This window comes from Nyctereutes procyonoides, unplaced genomic scaffold (genome assembly GCF_905146905.1).
Source record: "Nyctereutes procyonoides isolate TBG_1078 unplaced genomic scaffold, NYPRO_anot_genome, whole genome shotgun sequence".
NCBI lineage: Eukaryota > Metazoa > Chordata > Mammalia > Carnivora > Canidae > Nyctereutes > Nyctereutes procyonoides.
The window spans coordinates 21,487,231-21,499,737 of NW_026575044.1; the positions used below are offsets into that span (position 1 = coordinate 21,487,231).

The following is a 12,507-nucleotide window of genomic DNA, read 5'->3' on the forward strand; positions in this document are numbered from 1 at the left end:
CCCCGCCCCATCTGCCTTCCTGGGAGCCCGAGAGCCTGCGTCTCCTTGCCTCAGACCTTGAGCTGCTTCGGATCTCTTTTCCTGCCACCGGCTTTCCTGAGATATAACGTACAGAACAACATGGTTGTGCGACCATCACCGAAATCGGGTTGGAAGTTTCTATTGCACGGCGTCTGCCTCAGGGTCCCTGGGTAACGGGTTCCCGGGTCTGCACCTGCCTGGGTGCCTGGAAACCTCTGATCTGCTTTCTGCCTCTGAAGATTTGCTGTTTCTGGAAATGGGAAACTCATGCCATGTGGTGTTTTGTGGCTGGTTTCTTTCATTTAATGTAACATTTCGGAGGGTCGTCGGGATTGTTGCAGCGTTAAGTGGAGTCTTTGTTGCTTAATAGTATATTCTCTTGGATGATTGTATCACATTCTGTTTAGACATTCACCAGCTGAGGGCATTTGAATGGTTGCACTTTGGGGGTCATGATAGTCATGCTAGGAACATGGTACGAGTCTTTGGGTGGACATGTTCTCAATTCTCTTGTAGGTATCTAAGGGGGATCGCAGTTTTGTAAGCTAAATTTATGTCGTTTTTTTTTAAATGCCAAATACAGATTTCTTTGTATTAGGCTTAAAAGAGATTGTTAGATCAAGAATCCAACTTAATGAAATTAAAGTTAGGGATGGAAGTTCTAATTATTATCCTGAGAATCAACTGAGAATTATTTTACCCACTTTTGAAACACTGAGCTAGATCTAGACAGACACTCTACTAACCACTCAGTATTCAGTACAGTTAACTAAACATGACTTTTCTTTGATGATTGGTAATCTCAGAAGGGATCATGATTATGAGCGTAAGTCATTGTTCAGTGTCTGTGTAAAAAGAATGAAGCTGAAGGTGTAGAGGCATTAGGAGAGAGATTTTTTTTAGTTGACTTTTTACTAAATTCCTGAAACCAATTTGGTTTACTGTTTTTCTTCTAAAAGAGAAAAAAAAATATGAGCAGTACCTAGTTATATAGCACAGAAGGTAAACTTTGATGCTCATAGGTTTATTCTGTTGATGGCCCAAGGAAGTTGAGGTTTGGGAAATGGGGGTTGTACAAAGCTGTATGGAAATGAAAGACTTGGGTGGAAGGAATGACTTAGGTCTGAGTCTCTTGTGGTGACTAACATAAACAGACATAAAGGGCATAATAATAAGACTACGCCTTATTATTGGTTTCAAGGCAGATCATGGTGGTAATGATCTAAAACTGAGAACTGAACATACAGCTAAACTTAAGTTAAATTCTATGGCTTATTCAGTTATGGATTCCTCTATTTTGAGCTTATTTATATCCATATCCCCCTGTTCAGACTCCAGAGCTTTAGAATGGTGATACTGGAATGCTAAATTAACTTCTATTTTAGAAAAATCAGATACTTTATTTGGGGAGTTATCTGCTAAAATCAGACCAGGAAAGAACCAAGACTCCTTAGAGAAATGGCTGACTCCAGGGCTGAGGCAGAGAAAGTCGATGATGAGCTTGGAACATCTTGTACAAAAAGTAAAAAGGGGCTCAAAGAATACTAGGGTATGTCAGGGGACACAGGCACCAGCTTGAAGACAAGTCAGTTCTGGGGTAACTTTACCATCAAAATAAATGATAATAGGATGTAGTGTATAATAAAGTAAAAATCCATATTAATATAAGCAAATGAAAAACTATTTGGCTTCCACCATAGTAATAATTGATTCAGGCAAGAATCATCAATCCATGCTAAAATTGGGGTGTAAAAGTGTGGTAAAGAATAGGATATTTACACAGTTTCAAAGTGAAGTGTCTCCTCATAAAACTTATGCATTACTTATTATAAGTATCAAATATGAATTCACTTCAGAATGGAGAAAGCTGGAAACCATCTTATTCAAGTAATAAAAGTTAACCACCACCAGGAATAAGACATCTTGTGCCTGCTGGGAAGATGCCTTGAGAACAACACAGCATTATTTAAGTATTCTTACCAAAAATGAATCAACCTTGAGGAAAATTAATACAAACCGAAAGTATCTAACTGCTTTATACTTTTAAAACTGTCAAGGTCAAAAATGACAGGAGAGGGTGGAGGACTAACTTCAGGTGGAAGATTGTCTTCTGAGGCAGTTCAGCTTCTCTAAGCGCTCACCCAGGTGGGACATGCACTACCCTCTGAGGTTACTCATTCCTTTTTTTTTTTTTTTTTTAAACTATGACTTTAGAGTCCTTTAGTTTTTAGCTAATGTCCTTTTTTCTTTTCCAGGATCCCATCCAGGTAGTATGTATTCTGTATGGTGAAGTGTTAATTTATCAAGTTATTCATTTTGGTATTCCAGTATATTTTCTGTATTTAATTATAGATACTCCATGTTGTTTCTGCAATTTTTTTTTAAATCCTTCTAAGTCTCAATCTGTTTTTTTTTTTATTTTTTTTTAATTTACTTATGATAGTCACAGAGAGAGAGAGAGAGAGAGAGAGAGACAGAGACACAGGCAGAGGGAGAAGCAGGCTCCATGCACCGGGAGCCCGACGTAGGACTCGATCCCAGGTCTCCAGGATCGCGCCCTGGGCCAAAGGCAGGCGCTAAACCGCTGAGCCACCCAGGGATCCCTGTTTTTTTTATTTTTTATTTTTTTTAAGAATTTTTTTTTAAATTTATTTATTTATGATAGTCACAGAGAGAGAGAGAGGCAGAGACAGAGGCAGAGGGAGAAGCAGGCTCCATGCATCGGGAGCCCGACGTGGGATTCGATCCCGGGTCTCCAGGATCGCGCCCTGGGCCAAAGGCAAGCGCGAAACCGCTGCACCACCCAGGGATCCCCCCCCCTTTTTTTTTAATTACATTAGGTCTATGTGCAAAGATACAAAGTACATGATTGTAGGTTAACAGTTACATGGATAAGATTTATTTTAACCTGTATGTTTTTACTGATTTATGTCAACGCAAATATGAATATGTGGTATGATGATACAACTCCAATTCTTACAGATCTGAAGTTTAATTTGCTTTCATAGGGATTTTTAATTTACTTTACTGATTACTGCCCAAACCTTTCGTAATCCTGCTCATGAGAATCAACAAATCAATAAATGCACGAACAAATAAATGGAATTTTGTTTTGGGGGGAATCCAAGTTTAATGGACCACATACACACACATGCACATCCTAGAGGACAGGACTGTCACGACTGGCTTAGTGAGAAATGATGGCCAGGAGAATCTGATGGCCAAGACTCTGGTCACTGGATCTGAATAATTCAACTTCAGATCCCAACTCTGCTCTCACTTGCAACCTAACTTTGGGTAGATGGTTCAAATGCCTTAAAATTCTGGAAAATGAGGACACAATTTTACCTCTTAGGACCACTATACAGAATAATGAGATAAAGCATATGAAGTAATTAGCAGGGTCCTAATATATAACAGTAAGCCCTTATAAGTAAGGAAGACTGCTGCTATGATAATACATACCCAACTGAGAACTCTATAATACATAGAGCTGGGGATTATCTAACCCTAGTGTATAGAGATTAGTAAAAATCTGGTTGTATCAACACTCTATTTAGGAATGTGAATCACACTCTACTTCTTTCCTCACTTTGGCAGCTGTACTCAGTGGCTGCCATCAAACATTTTCTCTCTCTCATTCAGAAATCTCACTCTAAATACTTGCAGTACATGATCATTGTACCTGCACTTTTTAATGAAGCACTGTGTCCTCACAAACACATTTCTCAAATTTAGAACAAACACTGATAGAATGTGAAAGGCAATGGCAATAAAGAAACATACAAATCACACTGCAAAGAAAGATCTCTGAACAACGAAAACAATGGAGTTTGGGGGACAGAGGAGCAAAGAGGTTGCTCTGAGCAATAGAAATTGAGAATGATAAATCAGTTTTCTTTCTCATGTAGGCTCACCACCTACCGCCAAAACACTCTCAGCAAAACCATGGCTACTATCTTTGAAGATGCTCTTTCCTCACCCAGCACCCATATTTCTGCTTAGAAAGCTTTGTCTCCCTTATAATTCTTACCAAGTTTCCACTGGATGCAAGGTTATTCATGATTAACTCAACGGTCGTCAATGTTGGCCCTTAGAGAATTTCATATTAGACCAAGATAATTCATAGAGACCTACTATAAACATACTATTATCTATGCAAAGTGCAGTGTTCATAAAGATGAGTAAGATGACAGTTTTTACCATACACTTAGTTCAAATGGATGGGTCAACAGATTAAGGCCTGAGAGTCAAATCTGGCCAAGCCCATTTGCTTACTGGTCTCTGGCTGCTTTTGTTCCTCGAATAGTAGAGTTGTCATTGTTGTGATGAAGATACATGTTTTCCAAAAGTTTACATATTCACTATCTTGTCCCTTTACAGAAGAATCTTGCCAAACCTCTGAAATGGGAGCTGAGGTATAACAAAACTACCCACCTTTATTAAATGTCAATTAAAAAAACTATAAATAAAGAATTATAAGAGGGGCACCTGGGTGGCAGAGTCAGTTGGGCATTGGTTTTGGCTTAGGTTGTGATTTCAGAGTACTGAAATCGAGCCCCACTTCAGGCTCCCTGCTCAGCACAGAGTCTACTTGGGACTCTCTCTCCCTCTGCAAGCTACCTGCTCACACGCATGAGTACGCTCTTTCTCTCTTAAATAAAAATAAAGAAATCTTTAAAAAATAATTATAAGAGTTCAGAAGGATCATTTCAAGAAAATTTTTTGAAGTCAATAGAAATGGGACTCAAAGAATGAGAATGCAAACAAGTTCAGAACTTCTTGGTAACAGAAAGTAGTTATCAACATGTCAAGTACAGAAAAAGCAAGACAGAGGACTGAGCTTCCAGCTCATTTGGGCATCAACTCTCTTATGATTTGCACAAGTCCTTTCATCTTTTCTGGTTTTCAAATCAACATGTATGTTTTACACAAACCACACTCCATGTGCATCTGAGTCATCTCCAAATTAACTGCTTGCTATCCGGCGGATAACACCACTCTACAGGGGCAAACTCACAGATACAAGGATAGGGTGACAAACATTGTAATTAATGGCATTCTCTGAAACTGTGCCACAAATGTAACCTTCTAATCCTTTCTGTCATTTGATATTTAAAATTTATTCAGGACCAAGAGGATGTGATATTGTTTTTCTTCCAAAACAATGGCACATGACAGTGTAACACATTAATTTGTAAAGATTATTATTGTGTTGCTCTTCTATTTTCGTATGTGCCCTTTTCCCAAAGTTCCATGAAGCAAAAAGGCTAGATGGATGGGCAGGACTTTGTCTTAAAATACAAAAAATTATTTTGCTTAAATCAGAAAGGATATATTACATTAACAGATCTGGTAGAGATATTTCAAAAACCTTTTGAAAAGTAAGTTTGCATCAAAAATGTATTTATTGCAGAAAGACAATTTATGCTTACATGTATATGTAAAAATATCTGGGGCTCAACACTAAAAGCTGCTGTTATTCTGATCTTTCGGCCAGTAATTCAGATTGGTACATTTGCATATCCTGCTTTATTGACAAGCTAGGAGAACTGTGGACTAACCACAGTTTTCAAATAGGGTATTATTTAAAAGTGAGAGAAAATGACTGTGTTATTGAAGACAATTACTGAACTGTAAAAGAATGAGTCACAATTTGAAAAACTTTAAATATTTATAGCTTAGGCAAAAACAAACATGATTGGGGGAAGAAAGAGAGAGGAGGGGAGGGAGAAACAAAACAAAAAAGCCTTCTTTGACTGAGACAATCCAAATTCATAACTACTATACTGATGTGAAGAGATGATAAAAAAATAAAAGGACATTTCAAACTCAAAGATTAAAATGTTTTACTTTTCCAACGTAAAATTCTTCCAAAACTCTGATAATATGTACATGATCCTGGAATAAATTTTTCACTTCTTAGTTTATTAACAATGTATACATTTGAAAATAAATATTTACAATATTTCAAAACAAACCCTTCAAGACCATATTTAAGCAATGACATCCAAAGAAAATGAATTCAGGCACCATGTAACATTTAGGATATATAGTATCTTGAAGGTTCTCTTGTTACTCTTAAGTCTTCCTTATACAGAGGTTGCTTCTAAAGTAGTTTTCTTACAAAGCCGAACATCCTGATGTGCCCAATCCAGTTTCATTTTCTCCAGTACTACAAAAATTAAAAACAAGCAGAAAGTAATTAACTTCAATTTCACAAAGAAATTTCAACAAACAACAGAGTCCACAGTTTTAAAACATGTTTAGTTGCTGACATCACATTTTGATAGTGAAAAGCTGTAGCTTCATCCAGAGTGTACCCACTTCATTCCAGAACTGGTCTGGAATCAAATCAAAGAAGTCCTGAAAGAACAAGGAAGCCCAGTCAAGAGTTGTGTGTGGGCCAACACATTCACGGTGTTTGATATTAAAATCTCAAGTAGAAATAAAAGAAACCAACGCTTTTAGTACCTATTTTGTGCGAGGCACCATCACATTTATCTCAGATATAGCTTATGAAGAGATCTGTGTCTGCACCTCTTCATCATCTCCCCAAATTAGCACTCAGTGAAACTGAGAGAATGCTACTCAGTACTTCTGAGAACTAGCTAATACGAAAATAATCTGCAACCATTATTGGCTGTCTTTAAAAGATGTACAGATGCCGCCAGTCACCACATTCTCAGAACGGACAACTCTTGATTGTTTGGGTGAACATACACTGAGTCATCCATAACTCATGTGCCATCTTGTTCAACAAAATATATGCTGGCAATATCTTAAGAGGAAATAACAATGCTGTACGTGGGTAAAATAATTTTGTTTCTGTGAAATTCACCTCATTATTATTCTGAGAAAAAAATATGAATGGGGGAACCTCACTGACAAATATTTGTGGATGTGTGTGTACTTTCATGGATATGTGTAAAAATGTGGAAGATGCTCACTGATTTTAATCTGATACAATTTAAAGTGGCAATTCTAGGAAGAATATGGTAAGATTCAGGTTTAATACTTTTAAGAGGAATGTAATTTCTGATTTAAGCTGTTTAGGGGCCCTAGGGTGGCTCAGCGGTTGAGCATCTGCCTTTGGCTGAGGTTGTGATCCCGGAGTCCTGGGATCAAGTCCTGTATCAGGCTCCCTGCGGGGAGCCTGCTCCTCCCTTTGCCTATGTGTCTGCCTTGCTCTCTGTGTCTCATGGAGAAACAAATAAAATCTTAAAAAAAAAAAAAAAGCTGTTTAAATATTTTCTAGAAGACAATATCAGAGAAAATAAAAATAAACTTCTCAAATGGTCTTCGGCACTTATATAAAATCACATAAATTTATTTGGTGCCTGCTCTGTGGATGGCTCAGGTTCTGTGGGAGTCCCCAAGTTACTCAAGATAAAAAAAAGCCTAAACACAAAATGCTTATATACAGAGTCCCCACTCACACACACACACACACACACACACACACACACACACACACACACACCCAAAAGATGGGCAATGGGTAGGGAACTCATTCCAGGCAAAGAGCAAAGGATGAGGAGGTAGGGGGGCTTGTCGGGGAAATACTGGGTTGGAGACATTGCCATGGGGGTAAATCAGCAGATCTACACAGAAGGCTTTTTCTGAAGGTTGGTTGAAGATGATTAAAGCTGAAAGTATGGGTTAGAAAGAAACTGCGGAGGGTCCTCACAGACATGCTAGGAAGTCTAAATATCCTGGAAACGATGAAAACCCACACATGTGGATATATATGTCTGTATGTGTGGGAGAAACACTGCTACTGAACAGACAGACCATCTAAGTACTACAGAGCATCTCTGTCTGTGGGGAAATAAATCAGTAATACTACATAGCAGACTCAGTCCCAAAATGTTCAACTCCCTGTACAGTTGAGGAATTTATGTAAAACAGCTTGATGTAACAAAGGGGCAGGAAAACAAGAGTATGACAACTGACCTTCCAAAAAGCAGTTAATGAAGCAGAGAGAGAAACACTACTACGAATTACACTCAAGTGTTTGAAACCTTGCCCCGCAGAAGACAAGGAAAATAAATTTCTACAGATGGAAAAATAAACTGCAGGGCATTTTAGCTGAAAATTATGGGGCCTTCTGCTGACATTGCTATTACAGTAATTACTCTTAAGACTTTAAAACTTTTGTAATGTCCCAAGTGCCTACATTATATTTTTAAACATCGTGGATTCTAACAGCTGCTGGTGCAGCAGTGCTGACCGCAGAGCAACCTGAGAACACATGGGGGTCAATACAATGCAAGACTGGTTTGTGGCCAATGTGCAAAACAAATGCTAGCCCACATTTATCATATTTATCTAGGATTAACTGTTCCCAATGACTCCCTTTTTTAAATCACACTCTATTGGCTGTTTGCACAGCTGATTATGTTTTCTTTTGAGGAGAAGATGAAACATTAAGGAGAGAAAAGTTAAAAGATCATTTACAAGAATTTTTTTTAAAACTCACTACTCACAACAAAATCCATTCATTTCTAATAAATTGAAGCTTAAATGTATATATCAAGAAAAACATGATTTAGAAAATACTGTCTACTTCTACAACCTAGGGTTTGGGTTTAAATCAGGACTTTTGTTCCCTATTAGCCCTGAGACCATGACTTATTTAATCTCAGACTTGGTTTTCTCTTCTGTAAAACATGCCTGGTGATACACCCACTTCACAGGTGTGAGGATTAAATAAGGTGATGCCAAGAAAGCTCTTTATGTAAATTCTGGCACATCTAAGTGTTCAATAGGCTGTAATTATTACTATTACTGTTCTTTCTTTGTTGTTGCCAATTTTTATTCCTTTCAGATCTGAGAATTCAGGTAAATTAGGAAGAGATCTGGGACATAAAATGATACAAAATAGTTTTGTATGGTATACTGGTACTATGATACTTATTTAAGCCACTGGCCTGGGAATCATCTAAATCTTTAGAAAATTATTTGCTAAAAAAAAAAAAAAAAAAGCTTGATTTTTGAGAAAAATTTCTCTTTGGCTAAAGAACTGAATATTTTTTTTGTTTTGTTCAATTAAATATTTTACATTGCTGTTCTTTACTCCTTATGGTAAAATAAGGTCCATAAAAAATAAACTCAGAAATAAGGCTCTATTCTCTTCTCCTAGTGCATTTTTTACATCTATGTGCTCTCAAAGTAGATCAGAGCAGAGAAGTCACAGTGCAAACATCCCATGCTGGGTTTAGGTGCTAGGGTCAGCACATAATAGTAAAACAGGAACATAAATAAAATTACTCGAGAAAGTCCTCAGAAGGCAACATATTACATATAGCCATCTCTCCAAAATCTCAGGACAGGAGTTTTTCCCTTAATACCTAGGCAAAAAACTTGGTTTTTCTTAGCAGCAGACGGGGCAGATGGATGGCCTGCACCTAGAAGCCCTGTTGTACAAAAGACCCAAGAACCTTCAATACTGGAATCACATTCAGCATGGCATGACGTCATATCATGGAAGACACTGGGATCTGAAGCATCCCTGAAGGAGCTCCTCTCACATTTATTAGGACACAGACTGTTCAGGAAAAATATCAGAATAACCATATCGTTTTTCTTTCATTTTTTTTTCTTTCTTAAATCACCGCAAGTATATATAGTTGAGTTCTCTTCAGTTAAAGGCATATAATATACAACCACACATTCATGTGCCCTTTTGTTTGGACCTGTGCTTTTCCCCCTGCTTGAACACCACAGGGAATAATCAAAGATTCTTGCCAAATGTTAATAGTAATGTGTTCTCAGTATCTTGAGCTGGAATGTAGGTAAACTTTCTGAATGCAATCTGTTCTGTTTTACTCTCAGTCAACAAAAAATACATCTCCAACCCTGGTTTATCTGCCAAGATTCAGTTAATTACATTAATACACATTAAGATGAATGGAAACCACACCTCACCCTCTAGCCTTCTATCATCAATCAGTGAAGAGACAGAAGAAAGCAGAAACAGCAAAGAAATGGGCTACTGTGTGAGAGATTACCATCTAAAGGCCTACTTTTCGAGCAGAGTGACCCAAACTAGGTGACCACTACCCTTCTGTGCAGACAAGACTAGAAAGCCCTTTAAAGATCATTTCAGTGGAGACAAGAGTTCTGATGATGCAATTTCAAAAACAATGATCTAAATAAAAGTGTTTTTCAGTGGAAAATTTGTATCACTAACAGGTGGGTGTTGCTAGGCAACGAATATTGCAGTGTTTAATCTCTACCCTTCCTAGGGAATGGTATGATGGAAGAAAATAAGCCTTTTCAGGATTGCAACATAATAGTTGTATGTGGCAATTCTGTAGTCTTCTTTTAGACCATAATTTCTTTTATGCTGAAATAACTATAATTTTTGTTAACATGTATCAATCAGTTTACCTTCAGTTTTAGAAAACTGTTTTACAATCCAGTGATTAATAAGAATGCACTAAAACTGGCCTAAATCAATTAGCAGTATATATCCTTATAATAAATGCTATGAGTGACCAAAAAAACAGATGTAGGTCATCTGGAATTGCACCTGCATGTCATTTCTTCAAGTAACACTACTTAGAAAATATACAGCATTTAGAAGTGTGAGTTTCAAAGAGAAAATAAACTCCAGAGATTAGTTAAGAAATAGCTATGCTTCAGGGTACCTGGATGGCTAATGACTCAACTCTTGATTTTGGCTCAGGTCATGATTTCAAGGCCCTGGAATCGAGCCCTGCGTTGGGCTCTATGCTTAGCATGGAATCAGCGTGTCCCTCTCCCTCTGCCCCTCCCCCTATGCTTGCTTGCTCACTATCTCTAAAATAAAATAATAAAATCTTAAAAGAAATAGCTATTTTCTGTAATTTTGTAATTTGAAAAGACTTATAAGCAGTTAGAACCTTATTTATTATCTCTTGTATGCTTTAATGCCCAAACAAATGCCAATGAAATTGGTTACTTAGGTAATTCTTTGATACTGTCTCAGTTGCACAAGAATATAGGCTCAGGTGATGAGTATAGTCAGAGGTGACATGTTTAAGGAAACCTAAGATAGCATGAGCATTTTCAAGTTCATTTCTTAGGATGTAGAATATGGGATATTCTGGTAAAGACCTGAATTTGATTAGCTAGGTAACAACTTTTTATGTGGCTCAGCCCTTTCATCTATAAAAGTGGAGAATGTTAAAACTCACTTTTGTGATTATAGTAAAGATTATATGATGTTAAAAAATAGTGAAGCACTGTATGAAATACAAAGTTCAAGTAAGTAAGATTACTATTGTCCCAAACACTTATCTCTCATTATAAAATGGGATTGCTGAGATACCTAAAAAATTTTGTCTACATAGATATTCATGCTGTACTAAGCCATCCTAGACTTTTACCTGTCTAGGATGACACTGGTGATCTTTACATTCCTGGGATCATCCAGATATTTACTGTTAATTCATATTCATGTTGCTATGGCCTTGCTTTTAGATAATAATACTATTCTGTTATCAAGTATCTACCTTAGTCCAAGAGAGTTTGTAAAACAAAGGCCAAAGTAATTTAAAATAACTATCTAGGATTTTTACATCTTATCTTCCATTTTACTAAAGAACTAAGAAACAGAAACCTAAGACCTAATATTTCTTTCCAAGAAATATAATCCTATCAGTTCATGCTTATAAAATTATGTTTCTCTATATCTAAATTAAGAGAACAGCCACCTCTACTACCAATTTATTGGCCATATTCATATTTTCTCTCTGAATAGAAAAGGTATGTGCATTAACTCTTGATTTTGAACAACTTTTGTAATTTAACCATCGGTGTGTTAAGGGTTTCTTTTAGTCTTTGCAATAGTCAATATAAACTTTATATATGGAAAGCAATTAACCTTTATGTATCTCTAACAACAGATTTAATTTATATTAATTTTTATCTCAATAGCAATCACTTTACAGATGTGGAAACTGAGTCCCCAGAGACTCTGGTAAACGAAGGTCCCTCTGTTACTACTTCCCCCAAATAATAGTGTGGTCCCTTCTTTATCTAGCCTTTTCTCTCCTCTATTTTTAATACAGAGAGTAAGAAAAATGGTGCTTCTAGGGTGCCTGGGTTGCTCGGTCGGTTAAGTGGTTGGTCTGACTTTGTTTCAGCTCAGGCTTTGTTTCATCATGCTCTTGAGGTCTTGAGATCAAGCCCCATGTCGGGCTTCCTGCTCAGCAGGGAATCTGATTGAGATTCTCTCTCTCCCTCTCCCTCCACCAGCCCCATGCACTCTCTCTCTCTGTAAAATAAATATATAAAATCTTAAAAAAAAAAAGAACCATAGTTCCTTCTATTCTTAGATTCAGTGAGCAATGCAAAAAGCATGTTATGAAAACTGACTACACAATTTCAAACCAAAGTATACCACTAGTTCAGGGGCATCTCGGTGGCTCAGTCGGTTAAGCATCTGCCTTCAGCTCAGGTCATGATTTCAGGGTTCTGGGATCCAACCCCATGTGG

At 37.2% G+C, this 12,507-nt stretch overlaps 1 protein-coding gene across 1 annotated transcript in view; it reads right to left on the reverse strand.

Annotated features, from left to right (window-relative positions):
* Positions 1–5,928: 5,928 nt before the first annotated feature.
* The window catches only part of PIK3C3 (phosphatidylinositol 3-kinase catalytic subunit type 3), a 136,135-nt gene continuing 129,556 nt past the window's right edge, over positions 5,929–12,507 (reverse strand). The window contains exon 25 of the mRNA XM_055323835.1: positions 5,929–6,196. Coding sequence (XP_055179810.1) covers positions 6,182–6,196 — 15 coding nt within the window. The 3' untranslated portion in view covers positions 5,929–6,181. The remainder of the gene's footprint in view (positions 6,197–12,507) is intronic.